We start from the raw sequence: 25,580 nt of genomic DNA, 5'->3' as shown, positions 1-25,580 counted from the left end.
CACCAGAGGATTTTCCTGTCTTCTTATTGTCTCTCTAGTGTTGAGGGTGAAGCTCCAAGTAGTGAAACTGGCACATCTTTGGACAGCCCATCTGCTTACCATCAAGGACCTATAACACACAGTTCAGCTATAAGTCCGGACCATTACGATCATTCAGCTTACGGGCTGTATTCTGTCTCCCCTGGACAACAAAGAACTCGGAGGCCAAAACTTCAGCACTCAACATCAATACTGCGAAAACAAGCAGAGGAAGAAGCTATTAAAAGGTCAAGATCACTTTCTGAGAGCTATGAACTCTCTTCAGACCTACAGGATAAGCAGGTATTTGAGATTTTTTGCCTCATTTATGACAATGACAACATGTCTGTAAGCTGGAAAAATTATTTTTTGAACATTCCTTCAGTTAGGATGCTGAAAATTTTTTTTTCCTGCAATCAACTTTGTTCAAAATGAACGTTTCTGAATTCTTTTTGAATTTTTGTTATAATCTCTAAGAAACACCTGAAAGATACGTTAATACTGTTAAAAGTAAAAACTGGCAGGAATGGTGAGTTGATGCCTGAGATTAGTACTATTTGAAAGAATGTAATAGTGCAAGATGGCTTTCTAAGACAGTCAGTCATTCTGAAATCTGGATATCTTTGTTGATCCTGAAAGAAAGGAAGCGCCTGTTACTGCTGGTATTCTGTCAAGACATCTTTTTGTTCTGAAATTTCAAGTTGGAGAGGCATATAATGTTTCTCCAGAGTGACCTGGAAGAACAGAGCTTGAGCTCTGACTTAAAGATGAAGCCAGTGCTCTAGATGAGTATGCGTTTAGGTTTGCTTTTATGCTCACCAAATTCTGTAAATATTGGGAAAATACCAAGTTTTTCCCTTTCTTGAGCTGCCTTATGACAGGCCTGCCATTAAATTAGACCTTCTTGTGAGGTCTGAACATTACTTCCTTTATACCTGCGGCAGTTTTTTGATAGGTCTTGCATAAGAGGTTGATATAGAGTGCTAGGCTCACTAAAAAGATGTCCTGCACTGCAGATATTCCACAGAGGCTAATTCTGTGTGTCCTTTTATGTCAGCTTGATAGAGAATGAGGACTGCAGATGTTATTTTGTATTTGTTCAGGGACTGCTACGCAGTAAAAAGTGACAATGGTACATAAGGAGAGCTTGATACCTAAGAGCTGTTAAATGCTCTTAAAAAGCTCTCAGTGAGATCTCAGAAGATACGTAAATTATTTAGGAAAATGCCCAAGGTGTTACCTGAAGGCAGTGTGCATTTAAATATGCTTTGACAGGTGTGTTAAATATGCATTAAAATATATTAGAAGTATCAGTCTTAAGTTCAGTAAATCATCTAGGCAAGTTCTAAGATACTCCTAATTAGAATTCCCATAAAAACTCCCTGATTTATGATAGTCAGTTATGATATCATTTTCTATGTAAACCTGAACGACAACAGCCTATTTGCAAGAATAAGTCCGGATTATTTATTTTATAGAAAATTAGTTTCCATCATTTGCTTGCTATCAGTCCAGGAAAACAATTTCTTACAACTTATTTAAACACACATGACCTCGTATATTCTATGGATAGAAATGGTAATGAATGTGTGACAGCAGTGGCAGGGTTATGATAGAAGGTCATAGTCATGTTTTCAGTTTCAGAATTCTGTACAAGTAACTTCACAGCCTCATGATGTGCAACAAGTAACATAACTTTCTCTTTAAGTGAAAGGCCAAATGTCTTTTAAAAGCAAATAGGGATACATTTTGAGAAATGTTCAGAATCCTATCTCAGAGATCAGTCACAGCTTTGTGAATTCAGTTTAAAGAAAAATTAAACGCAATCAGAAGAGCAGTTCTTTAGCAGTAATCCTGACCTGAGTACATTTGTCCTCCTCAGTTATGCCAATAACCACACACAATGTTTTTTTTTTGCATCTAGAACAAAAACAAGACAAAAACATCAGTGGTTTGTATTTAAAAACAAACCAAGATGTCAGTGATTTGCATTTAAAAAGAGCCTAGCTAAAAAGATCAACTTTATGTGGCAAGGAATCCGGAACTGCTGAACCTGTCATTAGCACCAAAAGAAATACTTCTTCAGCTGATCCTCAATGGCAGACACTATGGACCAGAGGATGTTTCTAGTAGCATTTCATTCTTTCCTCAATATGGGGATGACTCCTCTCTGCACACTGACATCTGAACTTAACATTTACTTGGAAAGAACATTTTCTATTTGTGAATAGTATGGATCCAGTAAAGGCTAACAGGAAGAACAGAAATAACAGGAAAGATGGAATATTAATCTTACTCAGTTATCTTTAAATACAGAATATTTTTGATGTTTTGGAAGGAAAGATTGAAAATATCTAAAGAGTATTCCAGAACTACTGATGTCATTTTCTGGTTAAATTGATAGGATTTACAGTGTATTTATTTTGCATATTCATTCTGTTAATTGGAAGCATTGGCAATGCTGAGTGTAATTACAAGAATGAAAATAGCTACAAAATTGTCTTTAGAAAGTCTAAAAAGCATGTTCTTGGTTTGAAGAAGACTATATATGGGATACTTTCTCAGAGCAACCTCTCTGGAAGGGTGCAGCCTAGGAGGCTCGATTTTGCTTTGGTGTCAGGCTTCAATGAAAGGGTGCTATGTGCTTTTTTATTCATGTAGAAAGTGTTGCATGCCTGGAATAGCAACAGCCATTTTTAGAATTTATTACTAAAATATGCTATCTTGTAACATACTTGTATTTCATAACAGCTCTCCCTAGAAAGAGCCATTGCTTTATGTGGCATTTCTAGGCTGTCTTTGATATGGGCACACCAATGGAAATGTGTGGAAACAAACTTTAAAACACACACAAGTTTCTAGCAGCTTTATATGGCAGAGTTCAGTTGCCACACTTGTATTTTTGTGTGTATTTTTATGCTGGTCTCTGCAAATGACTATTCACTGTCTGTGCAGTAATTTGTCTACAGCTTTGAGCTTTTACTTTCCAAAACAGTACATTCTATGAAAAAGTTGCTGAATTCTTAATCTTCTTTGTTGTTGTAACCCTCATCGAGTTGTGAAGTAACTGTTCCCTCCTTCATAGGTGGAAATGTTAGAACGGAAGTATGGAGGCCGTCTCATAACTCGGCATGCTGCTCGGACCATCCAGACAGCTTTTCGCCAATATCAGATGAACAAAAATTTTGAGCGCCTTAGAAGTTCTATGTCTGAAAATCGTATGTCAAGACGCATTGTACTGTCCAATATGAGAATGCAGTTTTCCTTTGAAGGACCTGAGAAAGTCCACAGTTCTTATTTTGAAGGAAAACAAGTTTCTGTTACAAATGATGGGTCAAAGCTGGGATCTCTAGTGCAATCTGAATGCAGTGACCTTGGAGAGTCAGCTACTATGAAGTCTCCAGCAACGTCTACTGACTTTGCTGATGCTATAACAGAGCTGGAGGATGCTTTTTCCAGGCAGGTGAAATCCCTCGCCGAGTCCATTGATGATGCACTGAACTGCCGTAGCCTACATTCTGATGAAGTCCAAACTCCTGACCAAGTCAGAAGCCACGAAATGGAAAGGGATAGCTGTGCTCAAACCAAACCAACGATGCACAACGTGGATCACAGGAAGCTTGATGAGATGACAGCTTCCTATAGTGATGTTACGTTGTATATCGATGAGGAGGAGTTATCTCCACCCCTTCCGCTTTCCCAGTCAGTGGACAGACCGTCCAGCACAGAATCTGATCTGAGGCTCCGGTCAGTGAACTCTTCTCAAGAGTACTGGTCCATGACCCACAAAGATGATAAGATAGACACTGATACGAGCTGCAGGAGCACCCCTTCACTGGAATGTCAGGAACAGAGGATAAGGATGGATCACCTACCACTGCTAACTATAGAGCCACCCAGTGACAGCTCAGTGGACTTGAGCGATCGCTCAGAGAGAGGTTCATTAAAGAGACAAAATGCGTATGATCGAGGAATCACTAGTCAACAGGGAAGCCCAAAACATATCCCTCACAATATTCCTGCCAAGATCATATCCCGAGAGGAGCAGGAGGCAAGACATAGGCCTAGGCCTATAGACAGTCATTTAGCTATTAATGGCACAGCAAACAGACAAAGCAAATCAGAGTCTGATTATTCGGATGGAGACAATGACAGCATCAACAGCACTTCCAACTCTAACGATACAATAAATTGCAGCTCAGAGTCTTCTTCTAGAGACAGCCTAAGGGAGCAAACCTTAAGCAAACAAACATACCACAAGGAAACTCGTAACAGCTGGGATTCCCCTGCCTTCAGTAACGATATTATCAGGAAACGGCATTATAGAATTGGGCTAAACCTTTTTAACAAGTAAGTGCAGTGTTTCTTCCTCTTCATGGCCACGGTACAAGGAATGTTTTACTTGAATCAGATAAGTAAGAATGTAGTCTGATACTGGCTATTCAGTGGAAAAAAATAAGCCCAGTGTTTTCGTAGAGATGCTAAAAGAGGTAACACACTTTGTATACGTACACATACATAATATCTCTAAAAATCAGAGTAGGCAGTTATTGTAACAGTCTGCCTAGTTCTAATAACTGATTTGTCTGCTCATGTTAGCTGTTTGTGTTAGAGTACTTACAAATTGGTATCTTTGTAGTTAAACAGCTTCAGAGGGAAATAAATACGGTAGTAAAATTACATATGGTTGTTTAATTCTCATCCATTTTTTGTGTTTGCAGGTATAATAAATTCAAAATTCTCTTCTGCCCTAATCATGTATAGTTGCAATTGTCACAGGCATTAAAAATAACAAGCAGTGGAAGATTAATTTCATATTTAACACTGGCAGAGGTTGAAAATTATTCAGTAATCAATAAATAAATCTCATCAAAACTTTATTTTTGCACTAAATATATATTTGAAGTACAGCATTGTTGTAGAATGTTCATTTCCATTTATGACTGCTAATTTTCCCACTTACGGAGTTGTTGAAGGCTCCTATAAAATAACATGCTTAAGTTTCTTCTTTTGGAAATGCTTTCTTCTTTGGTTACTCCTGTGCGTATACAGGAAGTGTGAATATTATGATAGAGGGTAACAGAAAATATACTACTTAAACTGTGTATTCTTATTACTGGAGTTACACAGATCTCATTAGAACTATCATACTCTGAAGATAAGAACAGCTAAGTGGTTGTCATTAGAAATCCTACATCTCCTTCACTGCTCGGATGATGTCTAGTGTGCTGATTTCCCATTCATAAGTGGGCATAATTTTCTTACTTAAACCTGTCCTGGTACTAGTGCTTATAAAGTTCCTTAGAACACTTAGGTGAAAGATGCTAAGTGCCAGTATTTGTTCTTATTTTCCATTAAAATGTTGCTGACAGCTCACAGTATTGTTTGTGGAAGCTTTTGAAGCTGTCTGCAGAGTATTTCAGGATTTCTCTATGAAAATATTGTAACTTCTGAAAAAGTAGGAATTGTTTCAGTGTGCTACCATAGACCGCTCTTCACTGTAGTTTACTACAGCCTGAATGATTTCAACCCTCCTTTGTGGCTAGCAGTGCTGTGGTTTGTGTTGTTCGATTTAATAGATCACTGGCTCACTGTGTAATAATATGTTGTAACATTGCATGTAGTTAAGTTTTTTGATGCCATCACCAGAGGTTATTGCTAAGTATGGTTAAGTCAAGTTTGGCTGTGAAAGCTTTCTTTTTAAATTTATATATATACATATATAATTTTTTTTTCATATATATATGTATATAAGTATATATATACTTTTTTTTTTTTTTTTAAGTTAATAGGCCTTTTTTTACAAGAGCTTTTAAACATTTGGAAGTGGTCAGAGGATCTTTGCAGTTTTCAGAGCTTTTGAAATAGACTATGAAGTCTTTTTCACAAGATTTGAAAGCATGAACGCTCTTGGCAGCAGCTGGGATAGTGATGTAGGTTCTAGAACTGGCTGGCTGACCTTTAAAAGACTTGGTATTTGCTCTTTTTTTTTTTTTTTTTTTTGCACAGTAATTAAAGCTTAAGTAGTCAATGATCAGGGAGCTGCAGACTTGATAATGTAGTCTTTTGAGTCAATTGCAAAAGGATATAAGGAAAAAAAAAGTGAATGGAAAAAGTGTTCAAGCAGCATGCAGAGGTGAATGAGAGCATTGGGAATTGTCTGGTGTCACATTTTGTACCATATCAGAAGGAGGCTGGAAGTGGAAAATAAATGTCAAGAATAGGGAAGAATAGAAACTCTTTGAAATACCTCTTGAGCGGAGTGATCTTGCTGCACAGACTTGAACAGAAAATAGGAAAATATTTATATATAAATACTGACTAGTTATGAGATGACTTGAAATTCATAGCAGTGAGTTCTAAAACAGAGCAATGTGCAGAACTCCAGGCTGCACCTCAGTGGATGGTATTTTGCTGTGTGGTGGTTGCACTCCCTTACTGTGTTGTCTCTTGTATTGGTAATGAACTGAAGAGCCTCATTACCTTATGCTGAGTCACTTTGATTCTGTTGGTAGCTCAGACAGCCCCCAGATATCCCATGCATCTTGTTTTTGATTATGGCTCTTCAAATCCACAGAGATTGTGACATTTCATTAATAGCTTAATTTTCCCTATGTCCGATGTCAAGTATTAAACCATCATAGAGTATGGTGGAGAGTGAGTCTTTAACTCTTCTGAAAAGGTAACTGGGAAACTTCCAGAGCTTTATTCTTGAAAATGCTCAGCAGGATACTTTCAGGAATCAGTGTGATTGCAAATTGCATATTCTGAGATAAATCAAAGTGACAGAGATTGTGTTCAGGTGCTTGGCATCTTGGCATCTGCCCAGCATCTCATGTGAGAAGGGGGCATGCCTGCACACTGCCTTGTGTTGCCAACTGCTTGTGTTGTGTTGCTGTCATGCCTACACACACACCTGCAATGCAACGGAGTACCTTTTTTAGTTTGTTCTTTAGTGCTCACGTCAGTGCTGCAGAACCATAGAGATATCTTCTGGTCATTCCTCGTTCGTGACACACGATTATTAAGCAAGGGAGGAGTGCAAGTCTCGGTGATGAGCAGCTGAGAGGATGTGCTGGGTGGCTCCACCCAGGCGGAAGGGCCGTGCATGGAACTGAAAGCAGCTTCCAGGCCACCTAGTACAAGGAGGCAAGATTTTTTTCCAGTTGTTTGCATCTACAAGAGGAAATTTTGGGGAGTTACTTTCCAAGAAGTTTCTGTTAATTTTGTTGCGTCCTTGAAGGCGGTTGTGCAAATTAAGATTCCCTTTGGTAACAAATAATTGTGTGATTTCTTTTTGGTACTTGCTTGACTAAAATGCCAAAAATTTAGAAATTGTAAGAGCCTAAATTGTAATAAATACTTCTGCTTTGTTCAATGGGAATGTTGTAAGAGTGGAGACTTAGAAACCGTGAAAAGTCACTCTCCTTGCTGTTGAAATTTTAACAGATGCTTTGTAATTTTTGTGGCTTTCCTATCACTTTAATAATTTTCAGACAACTAAGTGCTGTTCTTAACTCTTTATTAGAATAGCCAATTGTGTGCGGAGTGAAAGTTGAGCACAGCTGGTTCACGTGATCACCATTTTATGCAAAAGCATAGAGGCACAAAGATCTTTGGAGAATGGAGAATCAGGGACAGAGGAGAAAAGAAATGCAGGTGATTCAAACCATTTATTCTGGGAGTTCCATCACTTAATCATAGAATTTGTTTCAAGCAAGAACTTGGCTCTCAACTTGGAACCTCAGTGTTAAGGAAATGCATATTTAAAAGATGGTCTGTGGCATTCACTATACTAGAATATATAGTATCCCTAAAAGAGAACAATTTCTGTCAAAGAATTTGCAACTAGGAAGCAGCTTCTGTAAATCCTGGTATTTTTGAATGGTAGTAGTGATTTGACCCAGTCGATAGAGAGTCCAATTGTGTGTTGCCATTCACTGAGTTCCTAAAGGAAGGATTGCAGGTGCATGCTCAGAGTGCAAGGGCTCTGGGGAAGCTTGGTGAGGCCAGCTGTGTTGAATTAGGCCTTTTCTTCAGCACAGTCTGAAAGGGATGCAGTCTGGGAGAAATTATGCTGGAAAACATCCCTCACTTGTAGGCAGAAGGAAAACACTACCTAGAAAGGTTTATTTTGCAGTCTCCAAACCCTGCCTATGCAAATTCAGCCTTTGAGACTGATTTGCTTGTAAATAAGACTTCAAGAAGGCTTTTGACTGCGGCTTAAACAAAAAAAAAAAAAAAAACAACTGTGATTTTTTTCTCATGCTTGTTTTGACTGCAGTCTGGGAACACCAGGTTTGCCAGTTATTGCAGCCCAAACTGGTCGGATACTCGGGTTCCATTCTGCTACTCTTAGTGCACTGATGGTTCTAAGAGATTAAAATAGGGCAGCAGGGCTTAACCTCAGCAACATCAGGAAACGCGTCCTACCCTTGGGTCAGCTTAGCAGTCAGTAGTTAGCAGATTGTGCAGAGCCATGCACATGCAGGAAGCAGTGGATTGCTAGAAGGTTCTCTTCCCTTGTGCCACCATTACAGTGGTAGTACCTGGCTCCTTGCCAGTTGTCTGTGTCCACAGATGGAAAACTGCTCCCTGTGTGCCTCCAGTGCATTACAGCTTACGGTTCTGAAGTTTTCTGCAGCTTCCTTTGGAACACGCTAATATCAAGGTGCCACTCCTCCTCGGTTCTTTCAAAGGATTTATTGATGGAGCTAAAACGGCGAGAGCATTTGTATGATGAGTGATCATCTTGGGAGCTGTAAACCTCGACTGCCCTACTGGCTTTGTTTATTGTTTGATAGGAATGGCTTTATTTAAAATTAAAAAAAACATTATGGATGTGATTTGAATATTAATTCCACGAGCAGTCTCTTTTAAGCACATCTAGATTCCTTGGAATATTTACTGAAGTATTTGTTTATTTTACTAAGCAGATAGGAGAGGAATTTGCTATGTGTTGGAAGCATTATACCACACAAAAAATTACAAATTCTGATTGTAGAGAGATTCCTGCTGAAAATCTGGGATACAAATATCTCTCTGTGAGGAGGCACATTTGCCATTTACTTCTCTGTGGATCTTTATCTGTTGAACGGAGTTGTATATCATTTACATGTAGGTAGAGTGGAATGTTTTTTTGGCATCTTAAGTACTGTGACTTTCAGAAAGTACTGCAAACCTTTTCTCCATCTGAAATCCTTAAAAAATGTTAGATTTTATTAAGAGGAAAATATAAAAAGCATTATAGTAAGCTATCATTTAAACACTGTAGTAGCTCTACTAATTTGTTGTTTGTCTATTTGTATGGAATGCATTCCTAATGAATTTCACGTAAGATACCATTCAGCTTTCTAATGTCTGATCTGAAAACATGTAATTTTGGACTTAGCATTTTAAGTTGTAAGCTTACTTGGAAGCGTTTTTAATGATGTTAGAATTTGTTAATGCAGATTGAGTGGGAGGAAGAAGGCGTAAATGAAACTGACTTGGTTTTCTTTTTCCTTAGAATTATTTTATTTTGCTAACTGACCTGTAACATCTTTGCAAAATTTATTTTTCTGTGATTTGTTTTGGGAAGATTCAGTAGAAAAAGGAAGACGGAGACGGGAGGATTGTTTAGGATTTTGCAACAGAGCTATTTGCCATCCTCTTGTATATGCTGAAAGGGACTTTCCTGTTGTTGCAACATCTGGACTGCAGATTATTCAGCCGCAAACGATTCCAACAAAAGCTAAAATCAAAGCACTGCATGTAGCTTGTCCTCCAACATGCTGAGGGTTCAGTAAGAAGAAAAGAATGTTTTTAGAATGACTCTCATTATTTCTAAAAATGTTTGGCCCTAAGTGGGAACACCCAAAGAAAAAAAAAAGCTGTGTTGTTTTGCTCTCTGTGTGATTTATCTTCTCTCCCCGAGGATGGTTATTTTTCCTCTCCTTTTCTTCCACGATGGGTGCTTTGAGATTAGCATACAGCATCATGCCCAAAAAAACCAGCTGAAATGTGTAACTAAGAATTCAACCAATAGTATACTTAAGCACATTAGTTTCACATATGGGCATAAGGATAATTCCCATTTATTGCCATTAAAAGGGAGCATAAACTTTACCAAATGTTGAAAACAAATCTGTCTTTTGAAACGCTGCACTATAAGCAGCACTAACTGTGCAAATGTCCCTGGAACAGTGAAAGAGCCATTACCTCATCTTCCACCAGCTCTGCCTGCCCTTAAACATTCTGGGCACACGTCTCCCTGCTGCTGCTACGTGCCAGGAATTGCTAACCGGTTTGCTGGAACACAATGCCTGCCTGCGTGCTCGGGATACCGCCCCCTATTAGAAAATGACCCTGTGCCTGGGGAGCTTGATTGGTGAGCTGCTCCCAGCTGAGTGTTTGAGGTGACTCTGCATGCCAGAATTTTAATTCATTCTTCCCCTTGCCCAAATCCCAAATGACTGCATTTTGAGAATGAAAAATGCATCCAGCTGCTTGCGCAGGCATACAGAGGGCAGCTGGAATAGCAGACTGCATATAGGAATTTTTGGAAAGAGATCTAAGAAATAGAGAAGGCGGGCAAACTCTGCCTCCTTTTTAACAATGCACAACTGCCTTCTGATTTGCAGTTTGCATCTGTAAATGAAAAAATCTGAGAAGTCTCTGAACTGCGTTTCTGCATCACCAATTCAGAAGGCAGCCTTTTAAAAATAAATGTGACTTAGTGTTTTGTGTTTGCAGTCAGCAGAATTGCAAAAATGAAAGCTGAAGTACTTCTGTTACATGTAGCTGGGGTGCAAGGGTGTGGAAAGAGAATTTAGGGCAGGGACACTGGCAACGTTAAGGCAGGGGCTGTTCCTCAATTTCAAGGACGTAGTCATCGTAATGTCTCATTCCTTGATGTCTCATTTCACAGTTGCATAAACACAAAAGCAATACTCAATCCTGGCAGAGTTTTGAGAGATCCAGCAGGTTTTTCATCTGCCTTCTTTCAAAGCAGAGATGTTTTAGTCTGGCTGCTGGGAAGTCTTTTCCCTATGCTTTGACAAATGCAGAGATACAGTTGGGTCAGACATGGTGAGAAAATCCTCATATGGTGTTTTTGGTTCTTTTATTTCTCTAAATAAAAGAGAATTTTCCTCCTTCTTGTGAGGAAAGTAAAAGTGAAAAAGCAAAGCAAAACAAAACACACCAAAAAAGTGGCACTGCCGAAAGAGAGAATAATGAGGAGCCAGAGAATCTGCTGTAGTGTGATGACTCAGGATTGTTATTGGTAGCCAGGGCTTGTCCAGCTACTGCACTGCAACTGCCTGGGATGTGCCTGTGGTTCTCTTCACTGTGTGGACTGCTTTTCCCCTTGAGGCTGATGCCTCTCATACAGAAAAAAACTATTTCTCTAATAGCTTTAAATTCTAGTCTTTCACTTCATTAGAATGACCCAGACTTAATCTGCTCGGAGCCTTTAGCTGACTTTCATATACCCTGCACTTAGTACAGATCTGTACTAAGTGACTGAATCAATTCTAATTCAGGTGATAATTTTCAGAGAAGCCTAAGCATTCAGTAAGAGCGATGATGTGAAATGTTTAGGTTCCTAGCACTTTACTAGGGAATGGTCACATAAAGAAGCCATCAGATGGAAAGTAATTGTAGAATTGTTTAGCTACTTATTTTTGAAAGGAAATGTTCACTAAGTTTCCTGTCTTTATTTTGCTTCCAAATGAAATAAAAGTGGTCACTGAGATCACTTCCTAGTGAATTATTTTGTTATTGTCAGTAGTACAAATTAACTGTCACTGAACGAACGTTCCTCCAGGTAATTTGGTGTAATTGCAAGTAAGCTGGGATCTCTACCGGTCTGGTGGTAGTTTTTTTGTTTGGTCTTGAACAAGAGAGGCAAAGAAGAGTAATCTTTTATAATTGGATGGGGAGAAATCTTTTACAATACAGGAGAACTTGTAGGGCTTCTATCCAAGGAGTGTGGATGACCGTCTCTCTGATCTCATGGGAAAAAAAGAGAAAAAGAAAAAAAAAAAGAGGCGCTATAAGAAAGGCACAGTTATATATTTGCTTTTCGACCTACTGACTCTAAAATTACCAGAAGATGCAGTGTACATCTAATTCTTCTTCCTCTTCATTGCCCAGTTGTGTAACACGAGGAAGATACCATCCGTTTCTCTAAATTTTTTTCCTATCAGTCTCTTTCTTGCCTTGCTGCATGGTTGAGTGAACTTTGACAGTTTGTCTTGGTACTAATGTTGGTAGTAGTTGAAGTATATAGCTTTTCTTCTCTCTTAGAAGGTGTAAAACGGGCTTAGTGCTTCTCTTAGAGTCACTGCAGCAGCAGTAGAGTATTTAACAAAAGTGAAGAAATACGGCCATGGGAACAAAATGTAGCTGCCTGCCAAACAGGAGAATGTTCAGTCAGTTTGTTACTCCCACAGCTGCAATTTTAAAAAAGCACTGATTTATTAAATGTAACCAAGAAAAGCCTTAGGTTCTTTCAATTAAAAGAGCCATCCTTGGATTTTAGTTAGAAGCTAATGCTTAGTATTTGAGAACTGTAAATATTTTCAGAACAGTGTCTCTAGTATTAAAGACAAGGAAGATTTTCTTTCTTTTTTTTCTTTCTTTCTTTTTTTTTTTTTCTAACACAGGGCTGTCATTGGAGCTGCATTAAATTCTCCCCCTGCTTTGGAGCTGCATTAAATTCTCCCCCTGCAGCATGAAAAGATTGAACAGTGGCTGAACAGTATGTCTGTGGTTATTTCTATTGTGTGAATAAAGTCTTAGTTTACCTTGGAAGATACTTCTGGCATTGCTAGATATTAGACTTGGGCAAGCTGTTTTCAGTGCTTATTTGTTTCTTAATGCTTCCATTTTGCAGCTTTGCTGTCTGAGCATTTAAAAGGAAATAAAAGATTTAATGTGGTTTGAGATGCTTCTATGCTTACGTATCCAGCAAGTCAAAAGCAGGGAAGGCTTTATACACCTTTGCAGGTGGTTTTGCTGAGTTGTTTTTTCAGACACAGTGTTTGCTGTTCCGCACAAGTGAGGCAGTGACCCTGCAGCTGTGCTCTGGCTTTTTTGTTACAGCTGTAAGTGCAGCTAGGTGAAGTTCTTGTCTGGATTAAAAAAAAACACAAAAACCGCTTTCTCTCCTAGTTCAATTTATCTTGAGCTAGCAATGGGAATGAGAGAAGAGACAGATGCTGGTACTGGCACTGCCATTGAAAGACTCACCAGACCACAGCCCTTAAGTTCAAGTTGTTTTACATCAAGACTGGTTGTACCACAAAGTCTAGTAGATGACAGTAAATGGTAAGTTAGAGCTGATCCTTACCATCTGTAGCCTGGCTAAAAGCTTTTCTTTTACCAAATTCACTTTTCAAATTCACTGCATTTTAGTTTGTTTTTAATTATTTCCTACAGTTTGAAAGATACCATTTTGAATATCTGGATAACACGAAGCCATATTTTCCAAATAACACTAACTTTTTGAATCTAGTGTTGCTTTATGTCCAATGGCAGCAGCATAAATGGGTATTTCTAAGTGAATCCTTCTGTGGCTTAACCTGCAATCTGTGCTCTGCCCCTGCTGCTACGCTGCTTGCTGGGTTGTGTGAGCACAGCTGTTGGCAGCTGCACCAGCTTGGGAAGTGGGTCAGCCATCCCACATTGTTCTCCTGCCCACCCTGGAGAGAGGATCTGGTCCGGATGGTGGCTTTCTTGGTTTCCTTATGTTTTTATGATCTACTGTGCGGTAGTATTATTAAACTCTGGTATGTCTTGAGCGTCTCTGAAAACAGAATTCAAGCAGAGGAAATGTCAAACCAGTGTCTGCGTTTACATGATTTTGACGGTCCTTATGCAGTCATTCATGGACTGCAGGGTTGGTTTTATTTCTTGGGAATGTACCAACTGGTAGTACTACCCCATTATTTCATCTTTTCTTCTACCCTGTGCTATTAAATACTTAGATTCTTTTTAGAAAAGCTTTGTTGATCAATTACATTAGCAAAACTCTTAAGCATACCTATCTTTGCTCCCCCAACAAGCTACTGATTTAGCAGATTTAGACAAATGTCTAAGACTTAGCCAAAAGGTAAATCAGCAAGCTATATAAGCTTCCCCTGAAGTTATGCTTGCAGTACTACGTGTATAAGTTGCTGAGTAAGTAAAGAAGTAATCTCCTTCTAGTAACTACAGCACGTTTTAGATTTTCTAAATATTCATGTTTAAATTATTTTAAGGAGTAAAGGATACAGCAGTGATGTGCAGGGGTTTGTTATCTTGGTGTAGGGATGCTACTTTTTCTTTTTTTTTTTTTTTTTAATCTTTTTCCTTTTCTTTTTTATACTATTGTATTTGTGTCTGATTTTGCTGTAATCTTCGTTCCTGGAATGTGTTTTCCTTTAAAAATGTCTATTTCCAGTAATTGTTGGGGATCCAACGTGTCTTCAGAAACACATGAAGGTTACCATTTGTACTGGCTGTGATGATGATCAGTGCTCTCTAAAAAGCATGCTTTTAAACGTGCATTCTTTTGATCAACTATTTTCAAAATTTTATTACTTTTGTTTTCCCATTATTTCTCCCTAAATGCCACTTTAAACCATCCTAAAGGTGTTATTAACCAGTTTCTAGGAAATTCCTTAGCCTTTTATGCAGCATCTGAAAACCTTAATTCAATATTTCTTTTCCACATCTTTTTGTACTAGTTGTTTCTTTTTTTCTTCCATTCCCTATATTCGTTTTGATATATTCTTTTGAGTTGGATTTTTAGCTTGGTTTTGGACGTGTGGCAGTCCTGTAAATGTGAAAAGTCCTGTAAATATGTGTATCATCAGCTATGTAAGGTGTGAGCTTAGAAGATTTTTTTTATATTAGTGAATGTATCTGAAAATAATAACACGGCTTATGCAGTTTCCACTGCTGCTATTCATAGACTCTTACCTTCCCTGTATGTGTCATCAACAAGCCATCGCTAGGAAATTTCCTGATCGTGGAAGACTCTCAGCAGTCACCACATCGAAGGATCTACTCTGTTCTCAGTGGGCAGAAGTGGCGCATGTCACTCGTTTCTAAGGGTGGGCACTGTATTGTAAGTTCTTGCAAAATAAAGGTGGTGATAGGATTACTGATTCTGTGAAGGTATTCCTTTACTGTCTTGAAGAGAACTTAAGGTTATGTGTTGTCTCGTGCTGCTGGAAAGCGCACTGCACAATGCATGCTGTGAGGGGAGTTTTACCTCACTTCATACTGTAAGCAGAGTTTGTCTTTACAAGAATTATATTTTATTGCCCAAAATCACTTCATTGCCCAACGCTCCTCCCCAACAAACTCTGCTTAACATGTTAAAATGAGTAAAATGCTTTGAGATCTGAAGATGATTGCAGCTAAATCTGAAGCTGAGGTAGAAAGAGATGTAAAATACTCCAGAAAATATGATGGTGCTTGTCTGAGGGAGGTAAATCTGGGGGTAAGAGTTCTGGTAAGGTAAAGGACAAGGCAAAAAAAAAGACAAAATTAGATGGGAACTCTGCTATCTTAAATGCTTCTTTATGTATTACTTTTCTTTTTTTTCTCCTTATTTTTTGTTTTCTTAGCTTGCAAGGTATACCTCTTCAGATGTTTTTGTTTGGTTAGCTGAACTTATGAGAGCAGAGGTTTGAGGTTGTCAGTGGTGTTCTTCTGTTACTTTCTGGGTACTTTGGGCTTTTCTTTTCCTTTCACAAGTGCTGACTTTCATGCCTGAAGCTAACATACAAAGCTTCTCTTTGGAAAAGGGTATGGAACAGGAAATGTGTAAAAGCATGCAAAGGTCTGTTTCAAAGCCAGTAAGCAATCAACAGCAAACCACGTGCTCTGTGGCATGATTACAATTACCCTGAAACTATACGAGCCCGTAGTGATATGTTAGTCAGAAGTGATAGGAAAACGGCTATAAAGTTCTAGTCAGATGTCTTCAATGGAAAAAATATATATATATATATTGTTTTGTCTTCTCATTTCTCCTCAGAAAACCTGAAAAAGGAGTCCAGTACCTAATTGAGCGAGGTTTCGTGCCCGACACTCCCGTTGGGGTTGCTCACTTTCTCCTGCAAAGAAAAGGTCTCAGCCGACAAATGATTGGAGAGTTCTTGGGAAATCGACAGAAGCAGTTCAACAGAGATGTATTAGAGTGAGTACTGCATGTAGGGAGCACCAAGCATGTTTTAGTCTACAGTAAGATGTTTCATCAGGGTAGAGGTAGTTTTGCACTGCATGTTTTGCACACCTCTCTGGATATTGTTCTGAGGGAGGGAGGAGGAAACCAAACTCTGAGGATCAAAAAGAAAACATGCACAGAAACAAATATTTATTTCTTTGCTCCGCAGCTAAGTCATAATTTCCTTTATAGATTCAGAAAGATATTTACAAGGATTTATATATTCAGTAGTTGCCTACATTTCTCCAAATTTCTGCTTTAACTTCACTGGTGTTAGAGTATGTTATTTTTAACTCTTTTTCCTTACTCAATCTCTCTAATCATAGAATGATTTGGGTTGGAAGGGATCTCTAAGATCATCTAGTTCCAAGCCCCTCTATAAACAAGGACACCTTCCTCCAGACTAGGTTGCTCAAGATGATGATGATGATAATAATAATAATAATAATAACAATAACAATTTATTATTATTATTATCATCATCATCATCATTATCATTATTATTTACTGAACAAAACAAAATAATACTGTATGCTACATAAGGCTCGTCAGTAACAGAACATGAAAATAACTATTACAGCCAAATGGCTTAAGTGCTAGATAAACAAGGATTTTAGAGAGTACAGGCATATGTTGACGAGTTCTGTGCAAACTGTTCTTTTTCAAAAGATTAGATAAATAAAATCTGTTTGTGTTGTTAAAAAAAAAAAAAAAACTGAACCAGAAGACTAAGCTTGAGCAGTTTGGTCATTAATTTCCTATCCTTATATACAGAGTAGAGCAGAAATAATAATAATTTTAAAAAGTTGACTTATTTGTTGAGTCTTCACTTAAAACACATATTCTTACCTGCAGTGCCTACACAACTAGGAAGTGCAGTGTCTGAAGTGCCTGCAGTGTCTGAAGTCCTTTTGATCACATTCTCTTCATCACCATTAGTATTATGATATTGCTATCAAAGGTTATCGTTTTGTTAACCATTTTTAACAAAAAATCAACAAATTTAACAAGTGTGTAATAGTGATATACTGCTGTTTCACTTGATATGGATCTAACCAAATAATTTGTTCCCCCCTCCCTTTTTTTTGTCATTACATGGACACTAGAAAAGTTTTGTTTGCTGTTTTGAAATATTTGCAGAATCTTAACTGATTCCAGTTAAGAACGGAGTACCTACTGATTCTGCAGTTCATGTTATGAAGATTAAATCCCCTTCCTGTTGTGCTGCTGGCCAGCATTTTTCTTAATTGTTTTAATTGTACTACAGTTGGATTCCAGCTTGCCTGCACATTTGTTATTCATCTTTGATGGAAGAAAGAGCTTTTGAAAGTGTTAGAGGTCTTACAATAGGTGGGAAGAATATGAACATTATTGCAGAATTGATAATAGGTTTTTAGGTGTGGATTGCAAAGGGCGTGAGAAATACCAACTTTGTTTGTTTCCCTGCACTTCAACATGAGAGAAAAAATATACAAGTGAATAAATTGCTTCAGTATTAATCTACATTAGCTACAATATTATTAGAAAAAACAATGTGAGCTATTCTAATTTGTCATTGTATAACTATAGATTTAAGGAAAGGCTTTTAAAACCAGACTGTGCTTGCTTTCTGTGGTTTCTGCGCTGCAGTGTTGTTACTTGCAGTGATTCATGTCTGATTATTTAAAAACTATGAGCAAAGTTTAACCAAAGGAAATTCATAAGCCTGCAATTTTAAAGCAGTCTTTAAACAAAGTGTTGGAATGGCACAGTTCGCATTGTTGATTATATTTAACTGGTTCCTTTTTATTTTTGATCAGCACTGTATTTTCAGAGCAAGGAAGTAATCATTTTTTCCATAAAAGTTACCTGAAAGACATGGCAAATGATGGGGAGATGAGAATTACAGCAATAGTAGACGTGTATTAAGATTAATTTTTTTGCTCAGTGTATAAGAATGTTCCTAGATACAACCATTTGGTACAGGTGATTGTGCTAGCTGCAAAATTTGATATTTCAAAAAATATAAGCTCTTTATTATAAACGCTGGCTAATAATTATTGATTGGGCAGGAAGCATAAGTCCAGTGATTATTCCTGATACTGACATGTTGCTTTGATTAGTCAGACAGTTGTCATTCTAGCAACTCTGCTGCTTAATGGAAAAAAAAGTAAAAAAAAGAATAAACCACAACTAAGGGCCTCCTTCCAGGTGCACTTTCTCATTGATCTCTTCTTTGCAGTCCTTCCTTCATAGTTCACCTACAGTTACTGCAGTTGCTGCTGAGGGTTTCAAAAAACTCTGAAGTTTGAAAGGACTTTTTGGTCTCAAAATCTTACCTTTGGTGCTGTACTGTTGGAAATGCAGTGACTCAGTGGCAATATGTTTTTATCCTAGTTGTGTTGTGGATGAGATGGACTTCTCAACAATGGAACTGGATGAAGCACTCAGGAAATTTCAGGCTCATATCCGTGTTCAAGGAGAAGCCCAGAAAGTAGAACGGCTCATTGAAGCCTTTAGGTATGACACTGAAATAAATTATTCAGTCACGAGGAACTTGCTATTGTCTAACTGTCAGACTGGAGAGGTGGGGAAATTGAGTCTAAGTTATTTCTCTCCTTATTTGCACTGTCCTTGTGAGTCATGGACAGTCTCAAATACAGCGTGTTGTTTGTGGTGGTTTCACTAAGTATAAAAACTTACTGGAAGCTTTATTTGCTAGTGCTGGTCATGTAAATTATTTGCACTAACGAGGAAGGCTCTGTAACTGAAAGTTTTCATGCATCAGTTGAAAAGAAATTCAAGGTATTTTTTAATGTCTTTATCAATGTATTTGCATACAATATTTGCATTTTTTGAGTGAAATGATATGGCCATTTACTTCTTAGAGTATATATGCTTTTAACCTTTCGTTAATAATTCTAACAATGGCAGAATAAAGAGTATTAATTTATTAATGCTGGGCGGATGTAAATCAGCAGTGAGCTGATGTCAATGTCAATGCTGTGTTCTCAACTGATGTCAGTGAGCGTTACTGAAAATAAAGAAGTTGAAGTTATTGGAGCTCAGGGTCTGTACTAAGAAGACGAGTTAAAAAGGCAGTAAAAGCCAAAAGCCTTCCAGAATTGTAGGATAGGCCTATAAAAATATAGTGGATGGAAAAATATATGTGGATGGAAAACAAAATGTATGCATAGAGCATGAATAATTACACAGCCTCTGGAACGTAGCAGTTGGTTTATGTGGTGAAATTCTAATATTAATTCATAGCACTGAAAGCTTTCTCCTCCTTTTTTATAGCCAACGTTACTGCATCTGCAATCCAGGAGTTGTGAGACAGTTCAGGAATCCTGATACCATCTTCATTCTAGCTTTTGCCATTATACTGCTGAACACAGATATGTACAGCCCAAATGTGAAACCGGAACGCAAAATGAAGCTAGAAGATTTTGTCAAGAACCTAAGGGGTGAGCCAACTCTAACCACAGTGGTCATTGTTTTTCCCTTTAACTGTCACTGGAAGGATACCATGTATCTTCCAGAAAAAAGCAAAATGCAGGGGGTTGGTTTCTGCTGATTTCTCCTGATTTTGAAAATCACCATCCCTTGCACAGGTTTTAGACATTTTTGCAATACTGCAAACAGAACTAAACATGTAGTGATTTGTCACTTGTATCTTGTCTTTCTTGAGGAGACGTATTGGCAGCCCTTTTATTCTCAGTTCTTTCAGTGTAGCTGAAAAGTGACTGTTACCGTGTATTCAGAACTATCCAGTGCCTCAAATTTGTAAATGCAATTGAAATTTGCCATGCTTAAACCCTTTACAAAGTCCAAGGACAACTCATAAAGATAGCAACTTCTGTGCACAGGAATGAAGGTAAATAAATTCTGCTGCAGTAAAGACATTCTGCAAAGAATATGCACATGCATGTTTACAAATATATAAATTTAGTTCTGAATCACAACTTCAAAACCTTCCTGAAAGGTACATAGTAAATAGTACATAAATTTCTTCAGTGTCTTCACTGGTACGTTCTCTAATAATTGAACTATTTTTCAGCTTATGGCACACCTAAGTCTGTAATTACATTGCCAAACATTTTTTATTCCATGTCTGTATCTCAGCTCTTTATACCTTACTTCCTGGTTAAAAAAAAAAAAAAAAAAAAAAGAATAGATTTTTATGAAGTAAGAGCTCAGCTTTGTCTAAAAGGAAATTGTCACAGTACAGCTAAGGAAGATCATGCATGAGATAAGATACCTTCTGTTGTTTCTGGGTGTTCAGATAACATTTACTTTATCAACAGTTGCTTTATTGCAACTCAGATGTCGAGTGTTTTTTTGTTTTTTTTTTTAGGGTAGTTTGTGTCTGTAGGGAAAGAGAAGCTTTCATTGTAGTTCCATTACCATGTGTTCGTGTGCAGCCCAGAAAAATCGCATTTTAACACAAGTCATTGTAACACTGCCTTCCTCCTCCCTCTGCATTCAAGCACACAATAAGCACAACTTTGTGCACATCTCTTCTCTTAGCAACAGTGAATGCAACAGCATTGTATAAAAACAGGCCAGCTATTGCAGGCATCAGCAAGTGTTGATGTACTGTTTAACAGCCATTCTCTCAGTGATACCCAGAAGTGGAACAAATGACAGACAGAACTAAGTTGCTCTGCATGAGAAGATATACTCTCAGGTATATGACAGTTGGTGTTCAGGAGTGCACGCTACACATCCAGTATAATTTTAATGCTAGTGAAAATAAAATACTTGTAATGTTCTGGAGTTTCATATCTTGAAAATAAAGTCCTGTTTGGTGATGTTATTCCCCTAGATTTATGTAAGACAGTAACGAACAATCTATTCTTAGCAGGTGCACTAGCTTAGCAAAATTTAAGTAAGCATTGAGATTTTAACATAAGTTCACAAAGATTTAAGAATGACCTGGTATTCATCAGATATTCATTTGATAGGGTAATACTGCAATTGTATTTGTTGCATTGGGAGCAGTATGGTCTCTCTAAACTCCAACATACATGTCAGCAATTCATTATAGTAGGTATTTTTCACTTCCTCACTTCTAGCTTTAAATGCCATGATCTCCAAGGGTGATCTGTGGGACATTTGCAGGTGTGAAAGAGAAGTCATTTTTCCTCATTGCAAAGAAACCATATTTTATCACAGTATTTTTCTGTGGCAGCAATTTTTCCACCTGGTGACAAAATATTGTATTTTGCCTTCTGACTGGGAAGCAGTAGGTTATTGCTTTAAAACTAGTGTGAGAAAAAAAAAAAATATGCATGTCCCTGTGCCAGAAGTGCTACCTTTCAGTCACTTACTGAAATCAGACACCTTCCACTGCTGTTAAAAACGCATGTTCAAGCTTTCAACTTCCAGGCATTTGTTGGGATGCTTGTATGCTGATGTGCTGATGACAGTCACACAGTGCTAAACAGTGATGTTGTAAATAGGCCCTTCTGTTGATCTGGTTTTTTCCAGGCTAACTTAATTAATTTTGAAATCATACAGGAAATACTGGTTAAATTAATTTTACTGGTTATTTATAAGGCTGTCTTGTAGAAATGAATCTCTGAGCAGTGTTGAGTAATACTGGGGCAGAGGTTATACTGTTCTGAGGTAGAAGGATATTTTAATATCTAAAGAGTTAGTTTATTCATTAGAGCTTTAATAGGAAAGCAGAGGAAAAGTAAAGAAAAAAAGGAAATAATCTATATTGGAAATTAGCCTTTTTAGGAATTAGTTTTAGAGTAATGATGTAAAAATTAAAAAAATAAACCCAATAGTTTGATTTCAATCAATGCCTTGTTGTATGGAGATAGCAAGCATATGGGCAAAATTCAGTGCTTCAGTACTCAGTAACATGACTGGGGCCACTTGGGTAAGGTGGGCCCAAGCACATCACGGGAGATGTCCAACAGCTATGAGTCGAAACCAATTGATCATAAAACTGTTGGATTCTGTAGGTGTGGATGATGGTGAAGATATCCCAAGAGAAATGCTGATTGGGATTTATGAGCGGATCCGCAAGCGGGAGCTGAAGACAAATGAGGATCATGTATCCCAAGTCCAGAAGGTTGAAAAACTCATAGTAGGAAAGAAACCTGTAAGTCTTTGCCCAGAATGTAACTTAGTACATAGTAAGGAGATGTAGGGCAATGCACAGTATAGGAGAACACATAATTATATTGCTTAGATGTATAAATTGCTTATTAAAAAGCAGATAGTTGAAAATGACAAAATAATAAATCATTATGATTGTTTTTTATTTTGGAGTATTCAGGTATTCAGTGCGGATGAATCTTTAGTTTTGGAATCAGTTTTAGTCTGATACTTGTGAATGATGGTATTCCAAATCATGAACTCGATTTAAGATATTTTTTCCAACATTTTCTCTCAGTAAAACGTGATGTTATGGAGAATAATATTTCAACATTTATGCTATCAGTTATGACTCCAGAATTTACAAAGGGTGGCAGAGAACTTCATATGCACACTTTTCTGAGTTTTGCAGCTAGCTCAGTGAGCTGGTAATTGTAAGAGGAGATCATATCATTTTTCTGAGAACATACCTGGAAATCAGGTCCAAGGAGTTCTAATACTGGTTTTGAGTAACCTGAGGTGCCTCATGTTTTGCTGTGGGGAAAAACAGTGCTGCGATGGAGTCCTAGGATCAAGGATCTTCTATTGAGATCCTTTTAACTGTGTGAAAGAAAATATAGGAAATAGCCAGTAGTCTTTATTGATAGAAATATTTGTTTTTACTTTATAGGCATTTAGTCATAGTAAGACCATGACGTATTTACTTGCTATGATACAGTACTGTGTTTCTCTGAAGTTTAATGAACTTGTATATGTCTTTCTACTGTAGATTGGATCTCTGCATCATGGACTTGGTTGTGTAGGTATTTTTCTTGTACTCATTCAAAGTTTGTAGTTGTTTTAACTGGTGATGATGCACTCTGTTACATTGTAGCATTTTCAAAAATTGGGCTTCTATCAAGCAAATTTTTTTCAGTTATTGTAATAACTCTGCAAAGTATGAAGATTTCCTTACAAGTATGTTTACCAGCTACACTCTTTAATTTACTGCCTGCAGTTTATAGTGCTCATTTTGTTATTTCAAATGCTGTAATCTCCATAGGCATTAAATAGCCAGTAAAGAATAAGTAAACAAGCAAGCAAATTTACAGCTGTATCTCACCTTTCCATCTGGTTTCCAGTGTCTATTATTTGTTATTTCTTGTCCATTTTGATATTGTATAATGCTCTAGAAAGATATTGCAATTTATGTTAACTGTTCTCTTGTGAGAGTTAGATCTACACAGAAGATACTGATTTCAGATTCCAGATAGACATGTTCAATAACATCTATAAAACTAAAATATATGAATGCATAAAATAGTATTTCTGAAACTCTTCTTCTGACACGGTATTTCAGTTACTTTCATTTCATGATAGCAGTATTGGTGGTAGTTCTAAATTTAAAGAACAAACGTATAAAGAGAAAAAAAATAGTCAAGGAGTGAATGTAGTATTCTGAAATCTGATAGCCTTCTGCAAACTTGATCCTAATGATTTTTTTTAATCAATTATGATTTTATCAATATAATGTGCTGCATGTTAACATCTTCACTCAGGGCAATCCAAGGAGGTTACTTTAAAATTCCATTTGTTTGCCTTCTATTTCTTACTTTTTTCTTTTTTTTTTCTTTTTTTTGCCATGTAAGTAATTAAAAGCATTCAGAGTTAGCTTTCTGTTCTGTCTTTGTTTCATGGTTGCATGTCTAAGAGTATCACTGAATTGTGAAAACCAACTGAAAGATGTTACCTTTGTGAAGTATGGTGGAAGGGAATCTTACAGGATCATCCATTGCTATGAGTGAAAACATTTTTTATAGTTAAATTTCAACACCAAGCTCACTGTAGTTGTTTGCAAGTCCATAGAGTGGATACCCTTTATGTTGCAATAGCAAATTTAAGTCTGCCATGTACCTGGAGGCAGGGAACAATGAGGACATGCAACTTTTATTCCTGCTACTTTTCATTGAGAACCCCCATAAACTGTTCAATTACCAGAATAGTCAGTTTGAAACCATTGATTTCTCCAGCATTCTTCACAACATTGGCTTCTTTATAAAATATCAGATATACTTTTTAAATCCTTTTCCCTGCAAGTCCAGGGAGGATGAGTAATTAAACTAATGCCTTAGATAAATTAAGTGCTATTAAAATTTTGTCTGTTAATAGCAGCTGTCATTTTATTTGGAAGGGATGATTGAAGTGTCATCATATGAAGTGACAACAATCAGGAATAAGGGCAGATAAAAAACACTAAGGTTTTTTCCACTCTGCTCTTTTTTCCTGCTCACATAGAGGAAGAAGCAGCTTTAATAGTCTGACTGCTTTTGTTTTCCTGGTAAATGCCATCATTCCTATGTGGAATCAGGAATTATAAGTAAATACAAGATATAAATGAAATACGTCCAGTTACTGAAGAGTATTCTCTACTTGAAAATTTAAAGGGTTACTCTCAATGTTGTTAACAAAGCATAATCTTTTGCATTTGAAAGAAGTGGAGTCTCACTGGACTGAAAAATACAGCTTTGGTGATAGGTTCAGCAGGCATTTCTAATAAAAAAATGGAACATAATTCTTGGTTTTGTTGCTGGCGTGAGAAAACAAGCCATGCTAAAGCGCATTTACTATCCTAATGTCACCTTTTCCTTTGTGTCAGGGAATGAAAAACCTGACTTAACTCAGTGGCTGACAAAAAGTAATCTACAATGTTGCTAAATTTGTCATCTCACAGAAGCTGAATTTGTTTCCTATATTGATATGTGAAAATGATCAGGAAAGCAGCAAATAAAATGTGCTGTGAGCTTAATCTTGAGTTCTGTTAAGGTTTTATTGTTTTCACAAAGTAAGGATCTACCCCTAATGAGCCTTCCACTGACATCCAAATGCAGGCTGTTAGAATTGATAAAAGAGTGTTCTTGAAGTTTGAATGTCATGCAGTTTGTAGCATAGAAATCTTTTTTTGGCATTGTTCCTCTTTTATTGAAAAAGTGTAATGAGCTTAGAGGTAAAAGATATTTGAATTACTCATAAAAGACTCCTGGTATGAAAGGTCCTCTTCTTTGGCTAAATATTGCTATAGTAACCATGAACTTTTGTATTACCATAGGTCCTCTCCCTACCCCACAGAAGGCTTGTTTGCTACTGTAGACTCTTTGAAGTTCCTGATCCGAATAAACCTCAGAAGCTTGGGTTGCACCAGCGGGAAATATTTTTATTTAATGACCTTCTTGTGGTATGTATTTTCAGTTTCAGGGGGTCTTGCTTCATTTTGTTTTGTAAGATTACC

The 25,580-nt window shown here is 37.3% G+C and overlaps 1 protein-coding gene across 15 annotated transcripts in view; it reads left to right on the top strand.

Moving 5' to 3' along the window:
• Nucleotides 1-25,580, top strand: part of IQSEC1 (IQ motif and Sec7 domain ArfGEF 1) — a 318,376-nt gene that overhangs the window by 273,434 nt on the left and 19,362 nt on the right. For all 15 annotated transcript variants that reach the window (XM_052678515.1, XM_052678514.1, XM_052678512.1 and 12 more), the window contains 8 exons: nucleotides 39-321; nucleotides 3,104-4,368; nucleotides 16,034-16,195; nucleotides 18,599-18,721; nucleotides 19,502-19,668; nucleotides 22,180-22,319; nucleotides 23,085-23,114; nucleotides 25,401-25,526. In XM_052678515.1, the coding sequence (XP_052534475.1) occupies nucleotides 3,110-4,368; nucleotides 16,034-16,195; nucleotides 18,599-18,721; nucleotides 19,502-19,668; nucleotides 22,180-22,319; nucleotides 23,085-23,114; nucleotides 25,401-25,526 (2,007 nt within the window). In that variant the 5' untranslated portion in view covers nucleotides 39-321; nucleotides 3,104-3,109. The remainder of the gene's footprint in view (nucleotides 1-38; nucleotides 322-3,103; nucleotides 4,369-16,033; nucleotides 16,196-18,598; nucleotides 18,722-19,501; nucleotides 19,669-22,179; nucleotides 22,320-23,084; nucleotides 23,115-25,400; nucleotides 25,527-25,580) is intronic.

This window comes from Tympanuchus pallidicinctus, unplaced genomic scaffold, assembly GCF_026119805.1.
Source record: "Tympanuchus pallidicinctus isolate F22 unplaced genomic scaffold, pur_lepc_1.0 scaffold17, whole genome shotgun sequence".
NCBI classification, from domain to species: domain Eukaryota; kingdom Metazoa; phylum Chordata; class Aves; order Galliformes; family Phasianidae; genus Tympanuchus; species Tympanuchus pallidicinctus.
Note: the sequence above shows the minus strand (reverse complement) of the source record. Positions and strands in the feature narration are given on the sequence as shown.